The 22,689-nt window shown below is 46.3% G+C and overlaps 1 protein-coding gene across 1 annotated transcript in view; it reads right to left on the bottom strand.

The window, feature by feature from the left end:
* The window catches only part of Efcab6 (EF-hand calcium binding domain 6), a 237,435-nt gene that overhangs the window by 83,991 nt on the left and 130,755 nt on the right, over positions 1-22,689 (bottom strand). Inside the window, 5 exon segments of the mRNA XM_087213738.1 lie at positions 1,599-1,713; positions 17,604-17,772; positions 19,275-19,445; positions 20,424-20,584; positions 20,693-20,752. Of these exon segments, the coding sequence (XP_087069864.1) occupies positions 1,599-1,713; positions 17,604-17,772; positions 19,275-19,445; positions 20,424-20,584; positions 20,693-20,752 (676 nt within the window).

Genomic DNA, 22,689 nt, shown 5'->3' with positions numbered 1-22,689 from the left:
AGGAGTGGGATTCATTCCCTACTTGTTAACCAGTATCCTCAGCACATGTCTGACAAACACCATGCTGGAGCCTTCATGTAGTTCTTAGTTGTTCCAACAACTCAAACAAGTAGAAACCTCAAACACACCTTGTCTAAGCATAAGCAATATATCATGCGCTCTATACAGAGCAGAAGATGGGGTGCACAGGGGTCCCCTGGCTCTCAGGGAGCACTCAGAATGGCACAGCTAAACCAAGGCATGGCCTCCTGAGCCCACCGGTCAGTGACAGCATCCTGACTTCTGCTTCCTTTGGGGGGGGGCAAATGGTCCCCATCTGGCAGGGGTATCAGAATGTGTCCTTGTCCACAATGGCCCTGACACCAAGGACACGGATATAGATGCCCAGTTGTGGGTGTGGTCTGCTGGAAATGGGGTGGGTGCTGGAACATTTTGGGCATTCTCTGGTCCAGGCTTGAGCCTGGCTTCTGCCTCAGCTTCAGCCCAGTGCAGGGGCCCAGTGGTTGCCTGCAGATGCCCTGACCCCTCTGCCGTGCCCACCGTGAAGCTCAGCAGGGGGTTGCTGGAGCCTGGCTTTCCCTCCCCGAAGGGCCCGGCTGGGTGGGGGCTGATGGAGCACAGCAGGGCTGCTTGGAGGGGCCGAGGGACAGATCAGGGCACCAAGAGTAGGATGGGAGGGCAGAGATCAGGCAGATGCTGAGTTAGGCTGCTCTGCATTGGGGCCTCGCCAGCCCAGGTGTCAGGCATGTGCCCGTCATACTTATCCTTGGCCCCATTTCCCCTAAGAAAGGAGAGCACCAGGCAGAACACCCAGGGAAGGAATGCACTCTAAAATACACACCAGTTCCCCTCCTTCCTTTTTTTTGCTTCAAGAGCATCAAGACATACCCAGAGAACGTGGCAAGACTCCAAAATACCACTCGCGTGGCCTTTTATCCCGCAGGGTGGAGCCTCCCTTGAGGGTCTCCAAACCCCAAGGCGGAAGGGCTGTGTGGGGCCCTGATGCTGAGCTGGCCAGGCTCTCCAGAGGAGCCATGGTCACCTCTCAGAGCCAAGGCCGGGAGGAGGAACACAGCACAGGGCTGCAGCAGCCAGCCTAGAGGGCACCCACAGGAAAGAGCAGATGTGAGTTTCCCAGCTGTGCCTGGGGCTGTGAAACAAGAGACTGCAGAGAGCAGGAGGGGCACAGGGCACCGACAGGAGGACCCACCTGCCCTGACCTCACGGCACAAGATGGGCCTCCTGGTTTCCTGGCCACCTTTGGGGCTGGGGAGACCATAGCTGGGGGACCTTTTAGAATGTCTGGGTCCCTGTCTGCTGACAAGGAGGCATCCTGCTTGCCTTGCCTGTGGGTAGCATTAATTCCAGATAAGCAGCATCTTTCTGAGGAAGAAAACCTTAAGGGCATGAGGTGTGACCAAAGGAGCAGGCTGTGCTCTAGGTGAGCAGATCACCCGGGCCAGCTCCACATTTCCCTCCAAAATGCCAGCTTCCAGCCCCAGAACACACATTGGTTCAACAGCAGCGGTGGTGCCCTGAACCCCAGAGCCTGGTGGCACTGGCAGGAAAGGTTCACAGGTGTGTGAGGCCCCCTGTACCTTCGAATCCTGTCACAAAGTCCAGATAGCTCATCCCCTCCTTCTTATAACCGATTTTTGTAGCCAGCAGAGTGTACTGCACCTCATCCATGGGCATCCCGTTGTCCTCCAGTACCTGGCAGGGAAGAGGGGGCAGGGCAGAGTGGTTAGATTGACACCATTGCTCCTGCTCCACTGAGCCCCTCCTGCTCAGGATTGTTACTGGTTTGTCCCGGGACGGATACGTTTGTTGAGTGCATGGGAACAAAGGAACCAGCATCACCTGCCCAGGCTGAGTCACCATGGCACCTGGGCGCACAGGAGCTTAGTGTGGCACAGGTCCATGCAGCTCAGCCTGACACCCAGGTCCAACCAGGTCCGTGCTGCTTGGCGTACCTGGCACCTGGACTCAGGGCAGCTCAGCAGAGCTTTGCAAGGCTCTGTCACCCATTCATCCCAGTCACTGCATTGTCACTGCGATGGCTTCTGAGGAGCTAGAGCTCCATGATTCATATGGGTGAAACAGAGACCCAATAATGCAGGGCGGTATGAAGAGGGAACACAGGATTTTCTTTGTGTCTGGGGCTACAATGGGAAGCTCTGTGGCTGTTTGTGGAGGGGCGTCCAAGGTACCCTCCTTCCTCTCCCTGGCTGGTCCACCCGTGGTCATGTTCCCCACCTTCCCTGACACACTTTCCTCCTGGGGCCCTCCCGGGGACTTAGAAGTGCAGGATGGAGACTCTGGGCCACCCGCTTCATCTGCCTGCAGCTCAGCCCAGTCCTGTGGAGCGTGGCCCAACACAGAGTGCGGGAAGCATGTGTTGAAGCGAGCTGTGTCCTAGGTGAGCACCCAGCCGTGTGGGCTCTGCACCCCACAGACGCTAGGTTGCTTGCTTTAAAAAATAACTTTATGTTTTGAAAACAATTACACATGAATTATTCATGGCAAATTTCTCCTGCTTAGTCCTTTCACAAAAACATATGTAATGGAGAGGAGGAGAATGTCTGTAGGCAAATGTTTCCCAGCCTGGAGGGCTGTGAGCGTGGGAGGAGGTGGCAGGGGCCGTCCTCAGGCCATCCCCAAGGGGCAGGAGCACATGACACACACAGCCCAGCAGGCAGGACTCTTGAGGCTGTCCACAAACACGGGTGTTGTCCAGGTCTCTTCCATGCCCCCTGCACCAACACAGCACTGAATTGCCTAGGATTATCACAGCCCTTGGAGACAATTCACAACACAGCTCAAGGCTAAGCTGCAACTGTTACAAAACAGATTTTTTATTTTTGCCGTATTGGGGATTGAACCCAGGGCCTTTGCACTAGGCTACATCCCCAGCCCTTTTATTTTTTATTTTGAGACAAGGTTTGCTAAGTTGCCCAGGCTGGACTCAAACTTGGATCCTCCTGCCTCAGCCTCTCAGAGTGCTGAGATTTCAGGACCATTGCCAACAGGGCCTCTAAAACATTTATCCATTCTAGTCACTTCCGGTGTCTTTTCTAGGAGGCATGTTCTGGAGAAAGTTCCTCGAAGTGTGACAAACTACGGTCTGGTGGGTTCTGATTCACTGCATGGTCACTTCCATCATCCCTGGGACGTGATGTAGGCTGTAGGCTGATTCTTCCTTGCCACCCCCACATCTCATGGAACAGTTGCTGGCCTCCATATGAAGCCTGGGGTCCTGGCAGGCCGTGCTCAGTGATGGGGATGAGTGAGTGCCCTGGAGTTTCCTGGCCCAGCTACCGCAGAGCAGCCTGGCAGAGCTGTGCACCCGTTTCTGTGTGTGACATTCATTTGCTGTGCCTCGTATTTGGTGGTCTCTGTGGATTGCAGCATCTCACGGTGCATTTCGAGTGGATCATGCACCACTCCAAATAAAAAGCAGGAACCTCGCCACCATAGAGGCCTGTTTCTCTCGGCTCTATGCATACATTTACAATATTACCAACCCCACCAGACAAGTGTAGCATCTTCGTTTTGAATACGCTATGCAGTCTTTTAAATTAAGAAAAATAGTAGCCTTTTATATTTAATCAGATCATTTTGAATGTCTGTGTGTGCCCGTGCGCACATGGCTCTGGTGATGGAGCCCAGGGCCTCCCATCATGTGCTAGACCAGTGTGGTGCCCAGCCCTACATGAACATCCCACCCTGCTTGGCATCAAACCCTGAGAACTCCCTGCAGCACTATGTGCAGAGAAGATGGGTCTGCAAGGAGTTATTTTGTTTTTGTTTTGTTTTGCTTGGCTTGACAACACCATCTTGGTTCTTCAAGGAGTCTTGGGCTGAACGTAAAATTCTGAGTTGGGAGGTTTTTCTTCCTTTTGTCCTGTCAGCAGGTTAGGGTCATTGTCCTGCTGGAGACCTTGTCCCCTTCTGGCCTCCACTGTTTCACCTGAGAGGACAACAGTGACTTAGATCACTGCCCTCTGTGATGTATTGCTTTTCTCATCCTGCATTTAAGATTCCTCTCTTTGATTTTGGTTTCCAGCAATTTGTCTGATTTTTTTCTGTATTTGTCCTTAAGGTTTTCTAACTCCCTTAAATCAATACATTTAGGCCTTTCGATAAAACTGAGAAGTGTTAGCCATTATTTCTTTTTTGTTTGTTTGTTTGGTTTTTTGGTACTGAGGATTGAACTCGGGTCCTTGTGCTTGCGCAGCAGGCAGTGAAACCACTGAGCTAACCCCCCCGGCCTTGTTAGCCATTATTTCTTTACCTGCATTTTCTTCTCTAGTTTTTCTGTTGTCTCCTCTTTTGATTCTGATTACCCTGATGTTAGACCTTTTGCTATTATTTCACTTCCCCTTAAGGCACTCCTCTTTTCTGTTTTTATTTTTTACCTTTTTTCTCTCTCTTCTTTGGTTTGTGTAACTTCTACTGCTCTGTCTTCAAGCTCTGAGTCTTCCATTTGTCCTCTTCATTTGGTGGTTAAGCCATCTGATAAGATTTTTATTTCATATATCGTATTTTTCAGTTCTAAGTTCTCCTCCTGGTCCTTCTTTATCCTTCTCCTTCTTTTCCTCCTCTGTTTTTCTTCTTCTTTTCCAGTACTGAGACACTGATCTATATTTTCAACTCTTTTTTATTTTGGTACAGGATTTTGGTAAATAGGCAATTTACCTGCCTCAGTCTTCCAGTGTGCTAGGATTACAGGTGTGCACCACCCCACCTGACTTCTATTGGTGGCTCCTATAATTTTATTTTTCTGCCAAGATTCCCTGTATTATCAACCATTATGGGTACATTTTCCTTTGTATCACTGGGCGTTTCTATAAGAGTTGCTTTCAAGTCTTTGAGGGTGTCTTAGTCACTTTCTCATCGCTGGGACAGAATACCTGATGCCCACAGCTCTAAGGAGGAGAGGTTTATTTTGTTTCACAGTTTGTAGAGGTTTCAGTCTATAGTCGGCTGGCTCCAAGGCAGGACAACATGGCAGAGGGGACTGGAAGAGAAGAAATAGTACATAGTGTGGTGGCAGGAAGCGAAGAGTGAGATTAAGGGAGGAACGAGGAAGAAATAAATCCTTCCAGGCCACACGCCAGTGACCTACTGCTCCGACCAGGCCTGTGCACACAACACTGCAAGATGCTCACCCTGGGTGGGCCAGGGCCAGAATATCAGCACAAGAAGACCCTGTCCTGTGAGCCATACAGATGGAATGGGAGGAAAGGGGGCAAGACAAGGGCTGAGAGGTGGCGCCAGCTATGAGCTGCAAGGCACATGCTCTGACTTGGTTATTTCACTGTTTTTGTGCTGTGCCTGCTATGGCGTCTTTACTGTTCTTTCCTTAATGCCACATTCAGTGAGGTTCTCTTCTGAAAGGTCAGTTAAAGAGAAGCAAGGGAGAGATTCACATGCATGCTTGAGCCAGAGACTGGAAGGACACAACCCAAGGAGAAGGTGGGATTCAGGAGCACAAAGTCTGGATGCTGCATTTTCAGTCATTGTTCCTTGCCTGGAAATTCTCTGGAGAAAGTTATTTTGTGATAAAACTAAAGAGAGTCCTGGGTTTTCTTTTTCATAAGCAATACAGTTTCTATTTCTTGGCACACCTATTCACAGACAAATGAAACAGGCACACAAAGATTTCTGGGTTTTGTAGAATTTCAGAAGCGGTGCCTCCCCACTCCAATGACACTGGATCTTCCTTGTTCCTAGCCACCCAGACCACAGAGATGCATCTGTCACCCAGTATGCACGTGTGGCCCAAGCATTCAGTCAGGGTGTGTAAGAGAGGTGTGAGGACTAAGAATTTCATGGCAGAAAGGAGTATGCAACTTGCCAGAGACCTCACTGGTCTTGAGCAGAAAATTCAAACTCTTTTGGCAAATGCTTCCAAGAGCACTCAGACTTGTCCATGTGGCCTCAACAAGGGAGAATCTTCAAAGCCAGTGAGAGGTAAAGAGGACGTGGTCAAATTGGCTGCAAGCGTACCTGGTCTGCAAGGCTGTTATGGGTTCTGGGTGTGGAAAAGGTCACGGGATTTGCCTTTGTGAAGAATGAAGCTGTTGCCGAGGGGCACAGAGCATGTCTGATAAGAATCGAGGAACACAGTGGCAGCAGGGAGCTCTATGGAGTGAGCATCTCCAGCACAGAGCCCCCAACAGCATATAACAAAGGTAGAGCTGGCTTCAGTGCTTTGGCCTGGCGCTACCCAGGTAGGAACCAGAGCTTCACCAGGGTTACCGAGTAAGAGGGTTTGACTGGCATCCTAGGAGGGGCTGTAACTTCCCTAGGACATTGGACTTAAGTCTTGCAGCAAAATCTCAAATGAATGACCAAATCCATTGCACAAAGGAAGAGACCAGAGGTTAAGGGTACTAAATAAGCCATTGGTGTGCTAGGAAGACACAGCTGCTCAGAGTGAGAGGGACACACACTGGTTGGACTGCACATGCAACACTGTCTCCAGGTTCAATCCTGGGAGCACCAGAGAGAGCCAAGCCCAACCTCATTTGGAGAAAAGCAGTATGGAGTCATCAAGTAACCCTGGAGGGCATTACTGCCCAGGAAGCATGGGGGCCACTGACGACAAGCCAGCGTAGGGATTCAAAGCAGGCCACGTGGCAGAAGCTCTGCGTTCACAGAGCAGAGGGTAATAACGGAGCCTGAGTCTGCGGGGTTCCACTCGCTGACAGCAATGCTTTGATGGCCAGAAACCATGGTCACAATTCCAGCACTCCCTAACTTTAGGAAAGTCTAGTCCCTTGGTTAGACCTATCTGGCCCCCACATTTGTCCTATTCAGTCCACAAGGGATGGGACAGCACCACACTCCCAAAAACAACCCTTTCTCCCGCCTCAGCGCCCGACTTTGGATCCTCCAGACAGGAAGATGGTGTGCTGACAGCAACTGTGAACTCATGCCACAGGATAGTTTTTTTTTTGCTTTTTGGTTGCAGCCATGATGATGACAATGATGATGACAGCTTGATTTGGCTTGTTTGCTTTCTCTTTTAAGTATTTTGGCCCTGCAGAACTCAACAAGATGGAAATTGTGTTTAGATGGTGCAGGATGACACAAAGTGACAGAATGCTGATCCTAACTGCAACCTGCAAAATCGTGAGAAGAGACAGCCTCTCTGAGAATTAAAAAACAAAGGTGATCTGACAACTTCTCAAAGGAATTTCGGGCGTAACTAGTACTTGGACCAGACATGGGCTGATTTCTGAGACAAACAATGCAACCTGGCTCATTTGTGCACAGGTGTAAAGTTGTAGCTTTCCTTGGCAAATCCAGTCAATATTTCCATGACAAATTTGGAACATTGAGGACAAAGCAGTCAGGCCCTTCCTCCTTCTGGGAGATGTTTTGAGTCCTGGAAGTCAGGTCTGTTGTTCAAAGGGGAGCAGTAGCAACAGACTCTGAGGCCCAAGACCCAGGAACACTGAGCTGGCATGTCCCTACCCCGGTGATCCCAGGGCTCTTTGTCACCATGGGCTCTGCGTTCCTTTATACCCTCTGTTCTTGACTTCAAAAAGACATGCACTTTGAAAAAATAAATTTTTCCCCCGTACCAAAAATAAAAAAATATTTTAAAAATACATTTAATGAAAGTCTAATAATGATCTCTATAATAAATTGAGGGCCACGGGGGTCGGGGGGGCTGGATAGCAGGAGTTTAAGTTTTATATGCAGAATGCAAGCCTGGCCTGAGAAGAGCCAAGAACATACAGAAAGGAAGAAAGTGGAGAAAGGACCTGTTTTACTAAATTAAATGCCTTATTGCATTGATATAGAAATAGATGAATAAGTCTATAGAACAGAAGCTTTCAGATACAGAACATAGTAAGAATCCCATAAACAGCAAAGGTAATGGTTCAGTTCAGCAGGAAGATATAGAAGAGTTCCATCTTACATCATATATAAAAACAAGTTCCATGTGAATTACATATTTACATTTTAAAAATAAGATAATAAAAATTTCTTGCAAGAAGCTAATTAGAAAGGTACATTAAGGATCAAAATGCAAATTAAAATAATGAATATAATTTTGACTCCAGTGTGCTAACACATGTTAAAATTTTTTATTATACTCAAAGTTGATAAATATTTGGGCCTTAGGAACTCCCAAACATTCCTGATAGGAATGTTTTTGATAAGTTCTTTGGAAATGTAATATGGTAACATGCATTAAATCTTTAAATGCATTATTTTTTAATAAAAAATAAAATTAGCAAAATAACAAAATAATAACAGAATAACAATAGTTAATACACTGTGTGTCATAATCTTGAAAGAAGTTGCTCAGAGTAGAAAACATAGGCAAAAAGGCTCGGTTGGGCCGGGGAATTAGCTCAGTGGCAATGTACAAGGTCCTGAGTTGGATCCCTGGCACCAGGGGGGGGAAAAGGTTTTCTTACAAATGAGAAACAGATAGATATTAGCACAAAACTTTCTTTTCAATGAACTAAGAGAAGCTATACGTATAAATGATACAAATTAGAATATATATTAAATATTTTTGAAACAACAGAATGGGTAATTTGAGCAATTATTTGAACTTCTCCCTATTTTTTATTTATCTATCTTCTATTTTGCTCTTTATTTGTATATATATTTTGAATTTCTCATATAAGAGAAACCATGCAATATTTATGCTTGCGTTCTGACTTATTTCACTTAACATTATGTTCTCAAGTTGCATCAATTTGCCTACAAGTGACTCAAGTTATCTTTTTTTTTTTTGGTATCAGGGATCGAACTCAGGAGCTTCTGCTTGTGAGGCAGGCATCGGCACCACTGAGCTAAATCCCCGGCCCACAAGTTTATCTTTCTTAATGGCAAGTAGTACTCTACTGTGTATAAATACCACTAAATGTGAATATTTTTTTGAACTGGAAATGATACTTCTTCTATGAACAGGAAAACTGTAGTCATTGCAGGTTCATGGGTTGCAGTCAATGTCCCAACGTGAGGGATGTCGATGGGAAGGAGGTGCACATGGGGACAGAGGACATGGGAATTCTCTGTGGTTTTCACTCAATTTTTCTGTAAATCTAAAACTTCTCTAAAACATAGTCTATTAAATAAAATCTGTTCATTCTTGAAGACTAGGGAAGATTAGGGGTGAAAGAATAATACCTTGCTAATTAAAACTATAAATCCAGAATTTATTTAAAAAATAAAAAAGAAGGGGGCCAGGGATTTAGCCCAGTGGTTCTGCCACCTGCTGAGCAAGCGCAAGGACCCGAGTTCGATCCCTGGTACCGAAAAAAAAAAAGAAAAAAAAAGAAGGAGGCAAGATATGGTGGTGTAAAAACTTAAAACATTTTAGTGGTGAAATACATAAATGTAATAAAATATAAGGACAAATGGTAGATTTGGAAAATATATTCATATTTGGTTTAATTAATTATTAGTTAATTGAGCACTTGTCTGCCAGGTGCTGTGTGAGGCCCTGGAGACATAAACGTGAAAAAACAGCAAAGTCCCTAGCCTCGCATGCCAGGCTGTATTTGAAGGGTTCACACGCTCTCCCATATGTGGAAGATGGGGAAAAGATGTGAAAGTGTAAAGGAATCTATCAGGGAAGGGTAGCAAGGGTAGACGTGACCCAAATGTGCTATGGGAAACCTATTATTCTGTGTAGTTAATATGCACTGCTACAAAAGAATCTACTGGGGCCGGGGATTTAGCTCAGCGGTTTCGCTGCCCGCTGTGCAAGCGCAAGGATCAGAGTTCAATCCCTGGCACCAACAAAACAAAACAAAACACACAAAAAAAGAATCTATTATCTGATCACAATAAAATCAACTTTAAAATCAATAATAAGAGATAAACTAGAAAACCCCAAATGTTTGGAAGTTGGATGCACTTTTAACATAAACCATTAGGAACAAAGAAATCACAAAGGATATGATAACATATTTTGGACTAAATGATAATGAAAATTTACCAAAAATTGTATGATGTGGCTGATCCTGTACTTGGAGGGAAAGATACAGCTATAAATTCATACATTAGAGAAACAAAGGCTGAAAATTAATGATCTAAAATTCTACCTTGGGAAATTAGAAAAAGCAAGTTAAATCCAAATTAAGCAGAAGGAAGGAAACAATATACCAACAGAAACTAATGAAATATAAAACAAATACACACTAAGGAAAATAACGACACAAATAAAGTTGTTACTTTGAAAAGACTGATAAATTGACAGACTTCAACTTCTGGACAGGATGGGGTGATTCGCAGCAAGTAAACATTCCCAGTTAGAGCAACTGGAAAAGCTTGATCACTGGAAAAGCCTTTTTAAAAGGCCTCACAGAGCCAAGGAAGCAGTTAGGACCATAGGTACTAAAATTCCAAGGAGGTGAGAATTTCTGGGGTGAACTCAGCTATCCTTTCCCTGATGCTGGCAGAGGATTCTGGGAGTAGACATTGGATGGAGAAGTCGGGTTGGTCTGGGCAGAGGTTGCACCAGCAGAGCTTGCATTGGTCATTGGCCAGTGCCCCGTAAAATTAAAGACCTGAGGGACTCACCCCAAATACACACAGACATCTGATGGCTGTGTGGGGTGCAGGTCGACAAAATGAACTGTGAGGAACCTCAAGGCTGGTCACTCCCTTAAAACATCTGCAAAACCCTGTCTGCAACAAGAAGGCTCAGAACTAAATCCTGCCTGTTCCTTGCTGTGGGCTACCTGCCCTCAGTCACAGAACTCCAGCCCTTGCTCTCTGTGCTGAGCCCATGGGGCCCTGAGGGAACAGCAGGAACCCTGTGTGACAGTAGCCAAAACGCAACCTGAGGTCTGAACCCTTTAGCTGTGAGGTCCCTGAGAATGGACGGCAGCAGGGTGGAGACGCAGAGAAGGCCAGGCACTCTTGCTCTTGTCTCTGTCACCGTGCGGACGCATCTGTGTATCTCTCAGTATGAACAAGTGTGTGTCCCTCTTACTGTTCCCTTTTTTTTTTTTTTTTTTTTTTGGTACTGGGGATCGAACTCGGGTCCTTGCGCTCGCGGGGCAGGTGGCAGCACCACTGAGCTAAATCCCCACCCTGTTCCCTTAATTCTGCAGTTTTCCCCTCATATAACTGACTGTGAGATATATGAAGAGTTCTTCAAACATCTGTTTTATTTACTAAAGAGGTGACTGTCCCAATAGAACATTTAAAATCAGAGGGGTGGAAATGTTTACTATTTGTCTTTTTAAAAAATCGAATCTAGTCAGTCAGAGTTGCTTACTTATATCCCCACTCAAGGGCTAAGAGATGCCTGAAGGTGGCTGAAGGTGTCCAAGTCCCCTGTTTTACTCTGGGGTCCCTGTCCTCTGGATGGGGAGGAGTGGGTGTGGTTAGGATTGATGGAGGAGGGGTAGGAAGGGCGAACTTCCAGGCTGTGCAGGTGTATCAGCCAGAAGGGAGCAGACGCTCTGCTGAGGAGAAGGAGGAAGCAAGGTGAGGTGTCCTGGGCTCACGGCAGGTGGGGAGGAGCAGAGCAAGGACACAGAATCTGGGGAGAGCCACTCCCGACTCTGCTTCTCTAATGCACATCTCAGGGGTGTGCAGGACCTTGCTGAGGAGTTCGGCAGCTCTTTATTGTCTCTGGAGGCCTCAGCCAGGCCTCTAAGGTGGGGGTAAGAATAACAGCGTGACAGACGGTGCTCAGTGTGTTCACCGGGAAGGGAGAACTCAGAGCAGCCAATTATAGGGAACCAGAATTATAAAGCTGCTCTCCAATTCCTGATCGATGGTACAGTTCGATTAGTCTAACTACCCCTTAGATTTATCTTGGCCTATGTGTCATTGTGTTTGTGGAGGCTAAATTTAACTGTCAACTTGATTGGTTTGGGAGCCACTTAGGGGATGAGGACACCGCACTTCTGGGTGCGTCTGGGTGGGTCATACATATGTAGCCTTGGGATCTACATTGGATCTCTCACCCTTTCCTCTGTGGCGCTGTTTTGCTCTGTTCTTAGTCCCCATGAACTAATCAGCTTTGCTCCTCCATGTCATTCCACCATGTTGTTCCTGCGTTGGAGCCAGCTGACCATGGACTGAATCCCCTGAGACTGTGAGCCAAGTTTTATCTCTCTCCTCCTTTAAGTTGCAGGTGCTATGTAATTTGTCCAGCTGTGGGAAAGCTGATCCAACATTCCCCAGGTGTCAGTGGCCTCAGGCGATGAAAGTTGTCCCCTGAGATATGTAGGTCAGAGACTCCAACATTGCCCACGTGGATCAGTGCCAACTCAGTGACCAATAGGCCCCTGATCATGGTTCCTGAGAAGAAGGACAGGAAATAATGCTACATTTGCCTTAGATATCTTTTCTCCTTCTCCCATAGGAACAGAAGAATCTTGCCTTTTCAATGGGTAATAATGTGCCCAGCCCCAAATTATATACACAGTCAGCTCTCTGTATCCATGGGCTCTGTATCCATGGATTCAACAATTGAGCATCAAAAATATTTAAAAAAAATTGTGTCTGTACTGACATGTAGTTTTTGTCTTCATTATTTCCTAAGCACTACAGTAGTAACAATTCTTTGGGTTTTTTTTTTTTTTTTGAGACAGGGTCTCACTATGTAGTCCAGGCTGGCCTTGAACTCATGGCGATCCTCCTGCCTCTGCCTTCCGAGTGCTAGGATTGCAGGTGTGTGCCACCACACCCCACCAAATAACAGCTCTTTAAATGACACTTTAATTGTATTAAATATTGTAAGAAATAGAAATGATTTAAAGGATATGGGAGGATGTCCATAGGTTATATGCAACTATGGTGCCATTTTATATAAGGGACTTGAACATCCATGGATTTTGGTATATGGGGCTCCTAGATCCAATCCTGACAGATACCAAGGGTCGACTGTATGTATATCCTCCAATCCTCTTTATAGATTGGTATGGCCAGGTAACACAATCCTGGCCAATAAAACATAAATGGGAGTTCTGAGAAGAACTTCTAAGATCTTATTAAAAAGAAAGTCTTGGCAAGCTGAAGCCCTTCTCCTTCTCCTCCTTTATGCTGGAAATATATGTGTGATGGCTGGTGTTCTAGCAGCTATCTTGGATGCATGAAGATGAACCTGGAATTGTGGAAACCTAGAAGTAATCTGAGTGTCTGAGGACATTCACTGGTGCTCTGGCCCATACCAGCAGCACCTGGACTCCTTGTGAGAGAAAAATAACAATAAGTCCCTCTCTTATTTAAACCACTGCCATTTAGAATTGCTGCTAACTCACAATATGAAGAAGAGGAAGAATACGAAGGTTCTATCTCACCCTAAAGTTCACAGTTTTCCTGCAATATATCCAGTTCTTGGCCCAATGTTTAGACAGATTTACAATGTGCAGAAGTCAGAGGGGCCCTGTTCCTTGGTGAAGTTCAGGACATCACTGTTGCTGGCAGAAAGGACAGGCTGCATGGCAGTGGCTGCTGGGCGAGGAGTGGGGCAGGAGTCCAGGAAGAACAGCGCCCCCTCCGGTCCCGCAGGGGGAGAGGACCCAGCAGTCACCGGAAGTCCTGCATGCCTTCCTGCCCACCTCTCTGCCTGTGCCAGGTCAGCCAGCATGGTGCTGTGTGTCTCACACGCAGCAGACAGAGAAGTCAGATTATCGTTAGCGGAAGTGACATAGATAACCCTTCCTAGCTGGGCTGACGGTCCGCATCCAGCTCTAGATTCTCCTCTCCCTTGGCCCTGGCATGGGGAAGGAGATGGCTGCTGAGGATGAAAAAGTAGCATCTCTAACTTAGGCATTCTGGTGCTGACAGGCACTGCCGGTCTCAGGAATGAACTGCTGTTCACACGCGCGGTGGGCAAGCTGGCGTGTGACTTGGAGCTCTTCCCCAATCCCCTGCGAGGAAACTGCTGCCACAAGACTTGGAAGAAGAGAGGGAAAGATTATTGTCATCCATGGCCAAAATGATAGGAAGCAGCTGAGGGGGTTTGTTATTAAAGTTAGTGTCCTCACAAAACCTGAGGCCAGCCACAGCCTTGCAACCTACAACCGTCATTACCCAGTTAGCCAGGGTCACCCCGCTCTGCCCAAATGAGACCCAGCGGGCCCGCTGTACCCCAAGGAGGGCCACAGTATGCCCAGTGAGCTGCAGTATGCCCAGCACGCCTGCCTCACACCCAGCAAGCTTCATGACGTCCAGCTGGCCTGTGTCACACCTAGTGAGGGTCAGAGGCTGACACAGGGCAAGACGGGTTCAATTCCAACTTCCTGAGTGTATGCTGAGCCCCAGCCTCACTCCCAAGCTTTGGTTTCGTCACTTGTAAAATGGGCATAATATAACCCCTACCTCACGGAGGGGACAACACATGCAAAGCAACTTCCCCAGTGCCTGATTATTAGAGGATCTCGGTGATCATGATCATGATCATCATCATGATCATGATCATCATCATCATCATCATCATCATCATCATCATCATCGCTGTTATATAAAAATCTCTAGAGAAGTCAATCAGTGCCAAAGACTTCCTTGATGCTGAAGTTCAGCATTCCCAGACCTCACCATCTGGATGCTCTGTGGCATTTCTAACCTAAATTCTTGCTGTCCGCAGCATAAGCCCGTGGTTTTTCTAATTTGGAGATCACCCGTAGTAGAAAAGCACCGTTTATCCTGATCTATAAGCAAACTCTTTGATTGACAATGATGACTTACATTTACATAATGCTTCATAGCTTACAGAGTTCAAGTCCAGCGTCACTACAGACTGTTTGAAATCACTCCATGTTGCTGGCCTTTGAGGACAATCACAGAATTTTCCTGAGAGGCTAAACCCAGAGAATCCCTAGGCAGGGAGCCAGGGCATGATTTGCCTACTTGTGTTTGTAATGAATTAATCATGTTTAAAAAAACCCAAACTTTTTCCTGCAAGTTGGTCTGTTACGGACTGAATTCTTGTGTCTCCCCCAGTCAAATGTTGAAATTCTGACCCCCAACGTGAGTGGAATGTGTGCCCCTGTGAAAGAGGCCCACAGTTCCCTCTCTTGCCCTTTCTGCTATCTGAGGACATGATGAGAAGCCAGCAACCTGCAACCCGGGGACTGTGGGGGCCTCATCAGAACCCAAGCGTGATGGTATCTGATCCCAAACTTTCAGTCTCTGGAACGGTGAGAAGCAGATGTCCTTTGTTCACAAGCTGGCACTTTGTCACAGCAGCTGGGGACATGGTCCTTTCTAGGTCCTCTCCAGGCTTCCACTTTGCCTTCTCCCCTTGCCCTGGGCCACCTCAAGGTGGCAGGGAAGTTTCCAGGAAGCCATGGTAGGAAGAGGAAGCCAAGCGCTATGATGCTTCGCTGTCATGAAGCTGTCCCCATAGAGGAGCTTTTGGGGGGGATGGGCACGGGAGCAACTTCCCTTCTGGGAAGCCCACAGGTATCCACAATGTCCTTGTCCTCATTCTTTGGGCGGCGGCTGTTTGGGGGTGCCCTGGGGATTCTAGCTCTTCCTCAAATCCCTTCCTCACTACAGGCTCACTGTGCAGAAGGTGCAGCAATGTCTGTCTGCCTTGAGGTGTGTGCTGTAACAAGCAGGTGGCAGACAAAGGGGAGAGTGAACGAGGTGGAAGGGCACACTTCGAGCACGGTATTCTGGCCGAGGGGGAAGCAGGGTGAAAAGATGCGAGCAGGCAGGGCAGAGTGTTTGCAACAGGGACACCAGGGCCTCAAAGGACTCAGGGGCAGCAAGAGGAACCATGTGCTGGTGGCAGGGAGAGGAAGCTGATGGGAGGTGGTGAGTTGGGGAGAAGAGGGCAGTGGGAGAGCCTAGATCAGGGCTATGGGCAGCTGGACCACGCAGGGCCTCCTAAGAGAGCTTTTGGCAGGGTCTGAGCAGGGGGCTCTGGTGTAAGGGCAGCTCTGGCTGGGGTGTGGTGGGGCCAAGTGCGGGCAGGACCGGGGAGGAGACGCTCTGACCAAGCTAGGAGGAATGGAGGGAGGCAGCTGGGTGGGGAGGAGTTGCCGCCTTCCAGAGCAATCCTGCAGGGAGCCAACAGGCTTTGCTGATGAATCAGGTGTGGCGGGAGGAGGAAGAGAAGGATTGGTAGACTGGACAACTTTACCCAAGAGCAACTGCAGAGAAGGTTGCCCTTGACCGAAAGGGGAAAGAACACTGGCAACATGGCAGCTCTCTGACGGCTCATGGAGAAGGAGACAATGAGCAGGCAGGTGGCACCGAACCAAAGTCAGGGGAGGTGGCAGCCGGGCTGTGCATGAGGGAGCCACAGGGTTCAACACAGCAGTCAGCCATGAGAGGGAAGAACTTGTCCGGTGTCCTGTGTGAGTAGATGGACTGGCCAGGTGGCAAGTTTACAGTCCCAGGAGTTAGTCCAGCCTTGCCATCACCATCCCCAAGGCAGTCCCTTCCCTCCGGGACAGCTCATGTGGACAAGTGCCCCATCCCGAGTTCAGAGTGGACGCGGGGACTCACGAGGCTGCTGGGCACTGTGACATCCAAGACTGGTGTACATTAGGGGTGAGGCTGGTGCCGGGTCACTAGGGGTGCAGGAGAAGGGAGCAGGGACAGCACGTGTCAGGTGACAGATGCCCAATTACTTCCCACCTGCAACTCACCCTCCAGGTACCACTCACCCCATCACATGGGCTCTCACCCAAGTCATCAGTGAGTCACCAGCCGCCTGATCGCTACATGAGGAATCTGAGAGCCAGCTTTGAATTCTTCCTCTCCTTGCCCCTTATTTCTAGGCATTTTGTGACCTAGGCCTCGAGACATCTTCTGCTCACATAACATCAGACCCTCACTGTCTTTCTGCTTTGCTGTGTTGGGGGTGGGGAGAGTCTCTTTGGACAGCCACCTAACCCCACCTGTGTGCCCCAGCCATGCTCCACCCCAAAATGAGGCTGCCCCACAAGGCTGAGAAACAGAACACACAAAGCCGGGTACCGTGTCTGGCACGGGGCAGGCACCAAAGAAACAGGGTCCACTGAAGTGAGGACTCTTCGTGGAAACAGATCTCACCATGCACGGCCTTCTACATTGGTCCACATGGACACTGCTACATAGTAGCCAAAACACTTTCCTTAAAAATAGCTAACGCTGATTAGCTAGAGGGACAGTAATTGGAATTTTAAGCAATCGTTGAAATTAATTCCTGAGAAGTCTGAGCAGAGCCCTTCAGACTGAGCCCTCCCTCGCAGGAGCTCAGCAGTTCCCGTAAGCACATGCAAATTAGCACTCTGCCTTCCCATATTTCACTGCCAGGTTTTTTTTTCTTTTCACTTTCTAGAGGAACGAACCCCAGCTCTGTGATCGCAGCACGGTGGGGACTCTACTCCAAGGCAGGCAGCCGGAGGAGCTCTGAGCTGCCAACCTCAATCTGCCCCGGACTCACGTGCCAGGTACACAGCACAGAGCCAAAGATCGGGTGGTTTCTTTCTGAAGTTTAAGTATCCAGGACTGGCCATGTTCTTTGCTGGAGAAATTTGCCAAACAACAGCTTTTGCCCAAAAGAATCCTTTTCATTTGTTGAAAGATGCCTAGGTCTGCCCTGCCCTCAGATAAACTGGGACAGGAAACTTGATTTCTCCTCTGCAGGAAGAAAGCACCGGCCCTACCTTCTTGAAGTCGTGCATGCTGATCTTCCCACGAAGGTCCTTGCTCACATCCAGGAAGTGCTTTCTGAACGCTGGGTCCTGCCGCTTTACACAACTTTTCAGTTTTTCAATGACTTCATCTTTACTCATGTTCTTGGTCGTGGCAGTCCTGTCACTGGTGAGCTCGGTTCTGAAATCACAAGCAAGCACTTAGATCCGGACCTCAGCCTTGCTGGATGTGTCTCACGAGGTTTCCCAGCCCTGTTTCACCCTGGGGACTTCCCGCGCTCCAGGGCTCGAACTCCAGGGCTCCTGTCTGCTGGGACACGGGGCAGGTGGGAAGGGCCTGAAGGGGGCGCTCTCATCACCACCGAGCTAAGACTCCCAGTGCGCTTTGGAGCTGGGGGGGAACGGCTGAGACGGGGCACGTATGGCTAAAAAAAAAAGGCGGTTTAATGAAGTGGGGAAATTTAAAGTTAGGGCCCAAGATAAAGCTTCAGATTAAAGAAATAGGCCATTTGGTGGTGATTCAATGAAGGAAATCATCAAACATTCACAGAGAGGAAGGGAAGCCATATTTATTCTGAGTTGATCTATGAAATCAACTTGATTTATAAAATATACATTTCATGTGACAGGAGGGGTGTGTGTGTGTGTGTGTGTGTGTGTGTGTGTGTGTCTGTGTTTAAGATCATTATTTTCTCTGCTCTCTAGTTGGTTACAGGCCCCATTTGGGGGGGAATAAAAGAGACATCCGACAGTGGTAGGGAAAGGATTTCCATTCTTCCCTCCTTCTCTCCTGACTTTTAGGAGCTCTCCATGAAACTCTACAACATTTTATGAAATGCTTAATTGCCATTACTTCTTTCACTAGTTTTAGGAAGCAGACATATCTTATCACAGAATATTTAACCTTTCTCTTGAAATACCATCTTTCTGCTCATTTATAAAGCAGCTACTACTGGAAAGCCAGATATTCAAATTTCATTAGTATATCATTAAAATATTCCCATTGCTCTATACTTAAGAACTTTGAAAAGGAATGTAACTGAATGAAGTCTGCAGGGTTTTACCTTTCCCGTAGATTTATGATAAGCCATGAACAAGCAAGTTAACATAGTATCTTTTCATTAGGCAACATCTGTATTTTTCAAAAGGAAGATCTAGAATAGTCATGGATCCAATTTTTTTTTATAGATTCACTAAGTGTGCTTTATTGTTATGATTCAATTTGGCAATTATTTTAATAATTCTACCATTTTTATTAGAAAATGGTAGCTGGCTTACTGGTGTGTTTTGGAATAAATATTACATGACAGTAAAGAATCTAGGCTTCTGGAAAAGAAGAGACATGCATGCAAGGTCCAGAAGAGCAAAGTGGTGGGTAGCTCTGGGAGACAGGCCCCGGGTTTATGACCCAGTCCTGCCACCAAGTGTGTGAGGTGCCCAAGGGACATTTCCACCGCTGAAACACCAGTGCTTTCATTTCTAAAAATTCACATACAGATTCAGTCATTCCTAAATCTCTGCTTGTTCTAAAATTCCCTGACTCCAATCACTGTAATAGAGCACGCCATCTTTCTTATTTAAATAATAAACTATTCAAATACTTAGCCAACAAATATTTGCCAAATGCCTAATCCCCACAAGGCACTGCGGTTTGAATGTGTCTTTCCTTGTGTTTTATTTTACCTCTCAGAGAGGGCCGGCTGCTGCTCTTCTCCTTTTTGAAAACGTTCACTTGGCTGATCCTTTGGAACAAGAATCGGAGAGACTGTAGGGGGGGCATTAATTCTGATGCATGCCAAAAATTTCTTGTAAAGGATTTTTTCTGAAGTCATATCTTGAAACTTACAGCAGAGTCTGGATTTGAAAAATAATTAGAGCACATTAGAATGGCTAAAATCAAAAGGATCGACTCTGTCCCCCATGCATTGCTGAAGATGTGGGTAACTGTGGTACTCATCCACTGCCTGTGGGAAAGTAAAATGGTACAACCACTTTGGAAAACACTCTGGCAATTGACTATACAGGTACCAGAAGAACCAGCCATTCTGTTCCTAGGCACTTACCCAAGAGAAAGAAAAGTGTATGTCTACACAGAGAGTTACACAGTATATACAGCTTTATTTGTAATAGCCCCAACCTGGAAACAAACCACAAATCTAGCAACAGAGCATGTGTATACAAATTAGTGAAGCCATATGATGGAGTACTACTCAGCAATGAAAAGGAATGAACTGCTGATATATTCGACAACGTGTCATTGTGCTTAATGAAAAATCAACCATGACAGCCAAGCAGTGTCAGCTTGTGGGTGGGAAGGGGGAGCCGTGAGTTGCAGAGGGGCACAAGGAAGCTTTTAGTGGGTGGGGAAAACACATGGCATCTTGAGGTTTCGTGGATATGGACACATACTGAATTATCTCATTATATTATTTTTAAAATGTGTAGTTTATACAAAGTATACTTAAAGACATAATAAGCATAAAAATGAATTTTTCAAAATTAGAAATTTTGGTATGCAATCATGTAAGTACTTATAATGGAATTTTCGCCTACGTAAATATTCTGCGTAAATATAGGAAACCACTAATATGGCAGGATTTCTTCCTTTCTTTCCTTCCCTTCCTCCCTCCTTTCTGTCTTTATTTTCAGTGCTGTGGATTGAAACCACTGAGCTAACCACTAGCCCTAGGGCTGATTTCTTTTTCAACATTTTGTTCAATTATCAATATTGCCTATTAGTATTGGAAAAATACATAGAAAAGGGTTTAGAATTACTAAATATATTTGATGAGATACATTAAATAAATTACTTTTGTAATTTAAAAAACTTACTTTATTAACTGTTCATTTGTTAAAAATGGGCAGAATATGCGCATGACTTTCTTGAAATTATTCCGAGCAATGAACCCCGTGTCTCCAAGGTCATATGATTGCAGCATGTTATAAAAAGCGTGTAGATTCTTAGCGATTGCATCATGAACCATTTCTTCCATCTACCGTAAGAAATACACAGTTACTGAGCTGTACGCGTGTGCCCAGTGTGCTGGCACTCTTGGATGGTATAGGAAGGCATCGCAAAGAGAAAACCAAGCGCTACTTACTGAGCCCCATGCCAAGAGGAGAGATGTCTTAGTGCCTGTACAGGGGGATGTTTTTCTCATCTAAGTGGAAAGGAAAAGGATACAAACACCAATGATTCATGAAAAGTGGTGGGAGCTTTGAGGCAGCTGGACTTGAACATGAATTCTAACCCTGATTCCTAACCTCTGGCAGCAGGAGTGAGAGTTCCTCTCTGAGCTTCTGCTTTATACATACATGTAAGCACTTTGTACATATGTGCCTCTTTAAAAATAAAGTAACACATAAAACATACATTCTCATACATGATCTCAATAATTCCATTTCTAGAATTTTATACTAAAATGACAATCCTGAAGTGATACACACAAGCAGACACTTAGAGGTTCATTGTGGCAAAATTTATAAAAAGAAAACACCTAGATTACAACAACAAGGAATACTTGTTATCTTTTAAAATTATATAGCAGAACTTATGTGAAATGTTAACAATATATTAAGAAGTGACAACAGAGACTAAAGAGTCATTATTACATGATCTCATTTTTAAATAAAAATATGTATAATAAATGAAAGTGCCTATCTAGGCTCATCAAAGTGTACACATGAAATATATACAGGTTTTAAAATATCAAGTGCCTGTGTGTGTACATGTACACAAGTTTGGAAGGATATACAGTAGAGCATAAAAGTGGGTATCAATATTTTGATGTTAGAATTAGTAATTTTTATTTTCTCCTATTTGCATACATGTGCATTCTAATTTTTCTAATTAATTAATTCATTCATTCAATCAACCAATGACCAAAGAGGCCCAGCCCTGTGGTGCAGTGGGCAGAGAAAAGAGAAGGCCTCTGCCTGTGAAGAGAGAGGACCACGGCAGACCGTGAACAGGACTGTGTGGCGTGACCAGTGCTGGGGGCTCCAGGAGTCCATAACCAGAAGACAGTACCCAGTATGCTGGGCACACCGAGCTGGGCACACTTGGGAAACCATAATACATTATCTTGCCAAATCTTTATATCAGCTGACAAGGTGGGTCTGTCATCAACTCTGTTTCACAGACAAAGACCTGAGTCTCAGGGAGGTAAAGGGTTTGTCCCGGACACAGCACAATGGGGGAGGCTGAGATGTGAACACAGACACTTAAGCTCTCGTCCGGCAGGGGGCTTCTATCCCTGTGGTTCAATTTGATTTCACACTGAAGTACCAGGGGTAAACTCAGTCAAGCCATACTTCCAGGCTTACATATTGTTAGGGTTGTTGTCTGAAATGTTCCTTAAAAGCTCGCTGGGTTAAAGATGGCTACTGGTGGGCTTTGGGGTGGTGACGGATCAGGAGTGCTCTTACTTTGTCAACGGATGGGTCCACAATGAGCTCATCATTTGACAGCATTATCGGGAGGGGTGGGAACAGAAGGGAACCTAACTGAAGGGAGTGAGTCAGGGATGGCCTTGGGGGCTACATCTATCCCACAATCCTTGTCTTTCTTTCTGTTGTCTGCCATGAGGGGAACCACTTTCTGCCATGATGCTCTGCCTTACCATGGGCCCAGATGCCACACAGACACATGACCATGGACTGAAACCTGAGCCGGAAGAAACCTTTCCTCCTTTGTTACTCTCAGATGTTTTGTCACAATGACAGAAAGCTGACACACATAGTTCCACATTTCACCTGGTGCACAGAGCTCAGCCTGACCTACCCATGCAGGACAAGCTCAGCTACAACCATCTCACCTTTGCATCCTGCCAGCCTTTTCCATCCATTTTCCTAAGAAACAGGTCATGAGACCTTTTATGTTTAAAAATAATTATACAAAAAAAAATAATTCTACATAGAATCACCCCGCTACTAAGGATTCAACAGAAAAAGAAAACAACAGGCCAATTTCTTTAATGAACCAATAGCTGCAAAAATCCTCAACAGGATACTTGCAAACAGAATGCAACAAATCATTAAAAAGATCATGTATCATGTCCAAGTTGGCTTCATCATATGTAAATCAACATATGTAAAT

Source organism: Heterocephalus glaber, unplaced genomic scaffold, assembly GCF_053883595.1.
Source record: "Heterocephalus glaber isolate CG9 unplaced genomic scaffold, H.glaber_assembly_v1.0 deba00001444, whole genome shotgun sequence".
Classification (NCBI taxonomy): Eukaryota; Metazoa; Chordata; class Mammalia; order Rodentia; family Bathyergidae; genus Heterocephalus; species Heterocephalus glaber.
Note: the sequence above shows the minus strand (reverse complement) of the source record. Positions and strands in the feature narration are given on the sequence as shown.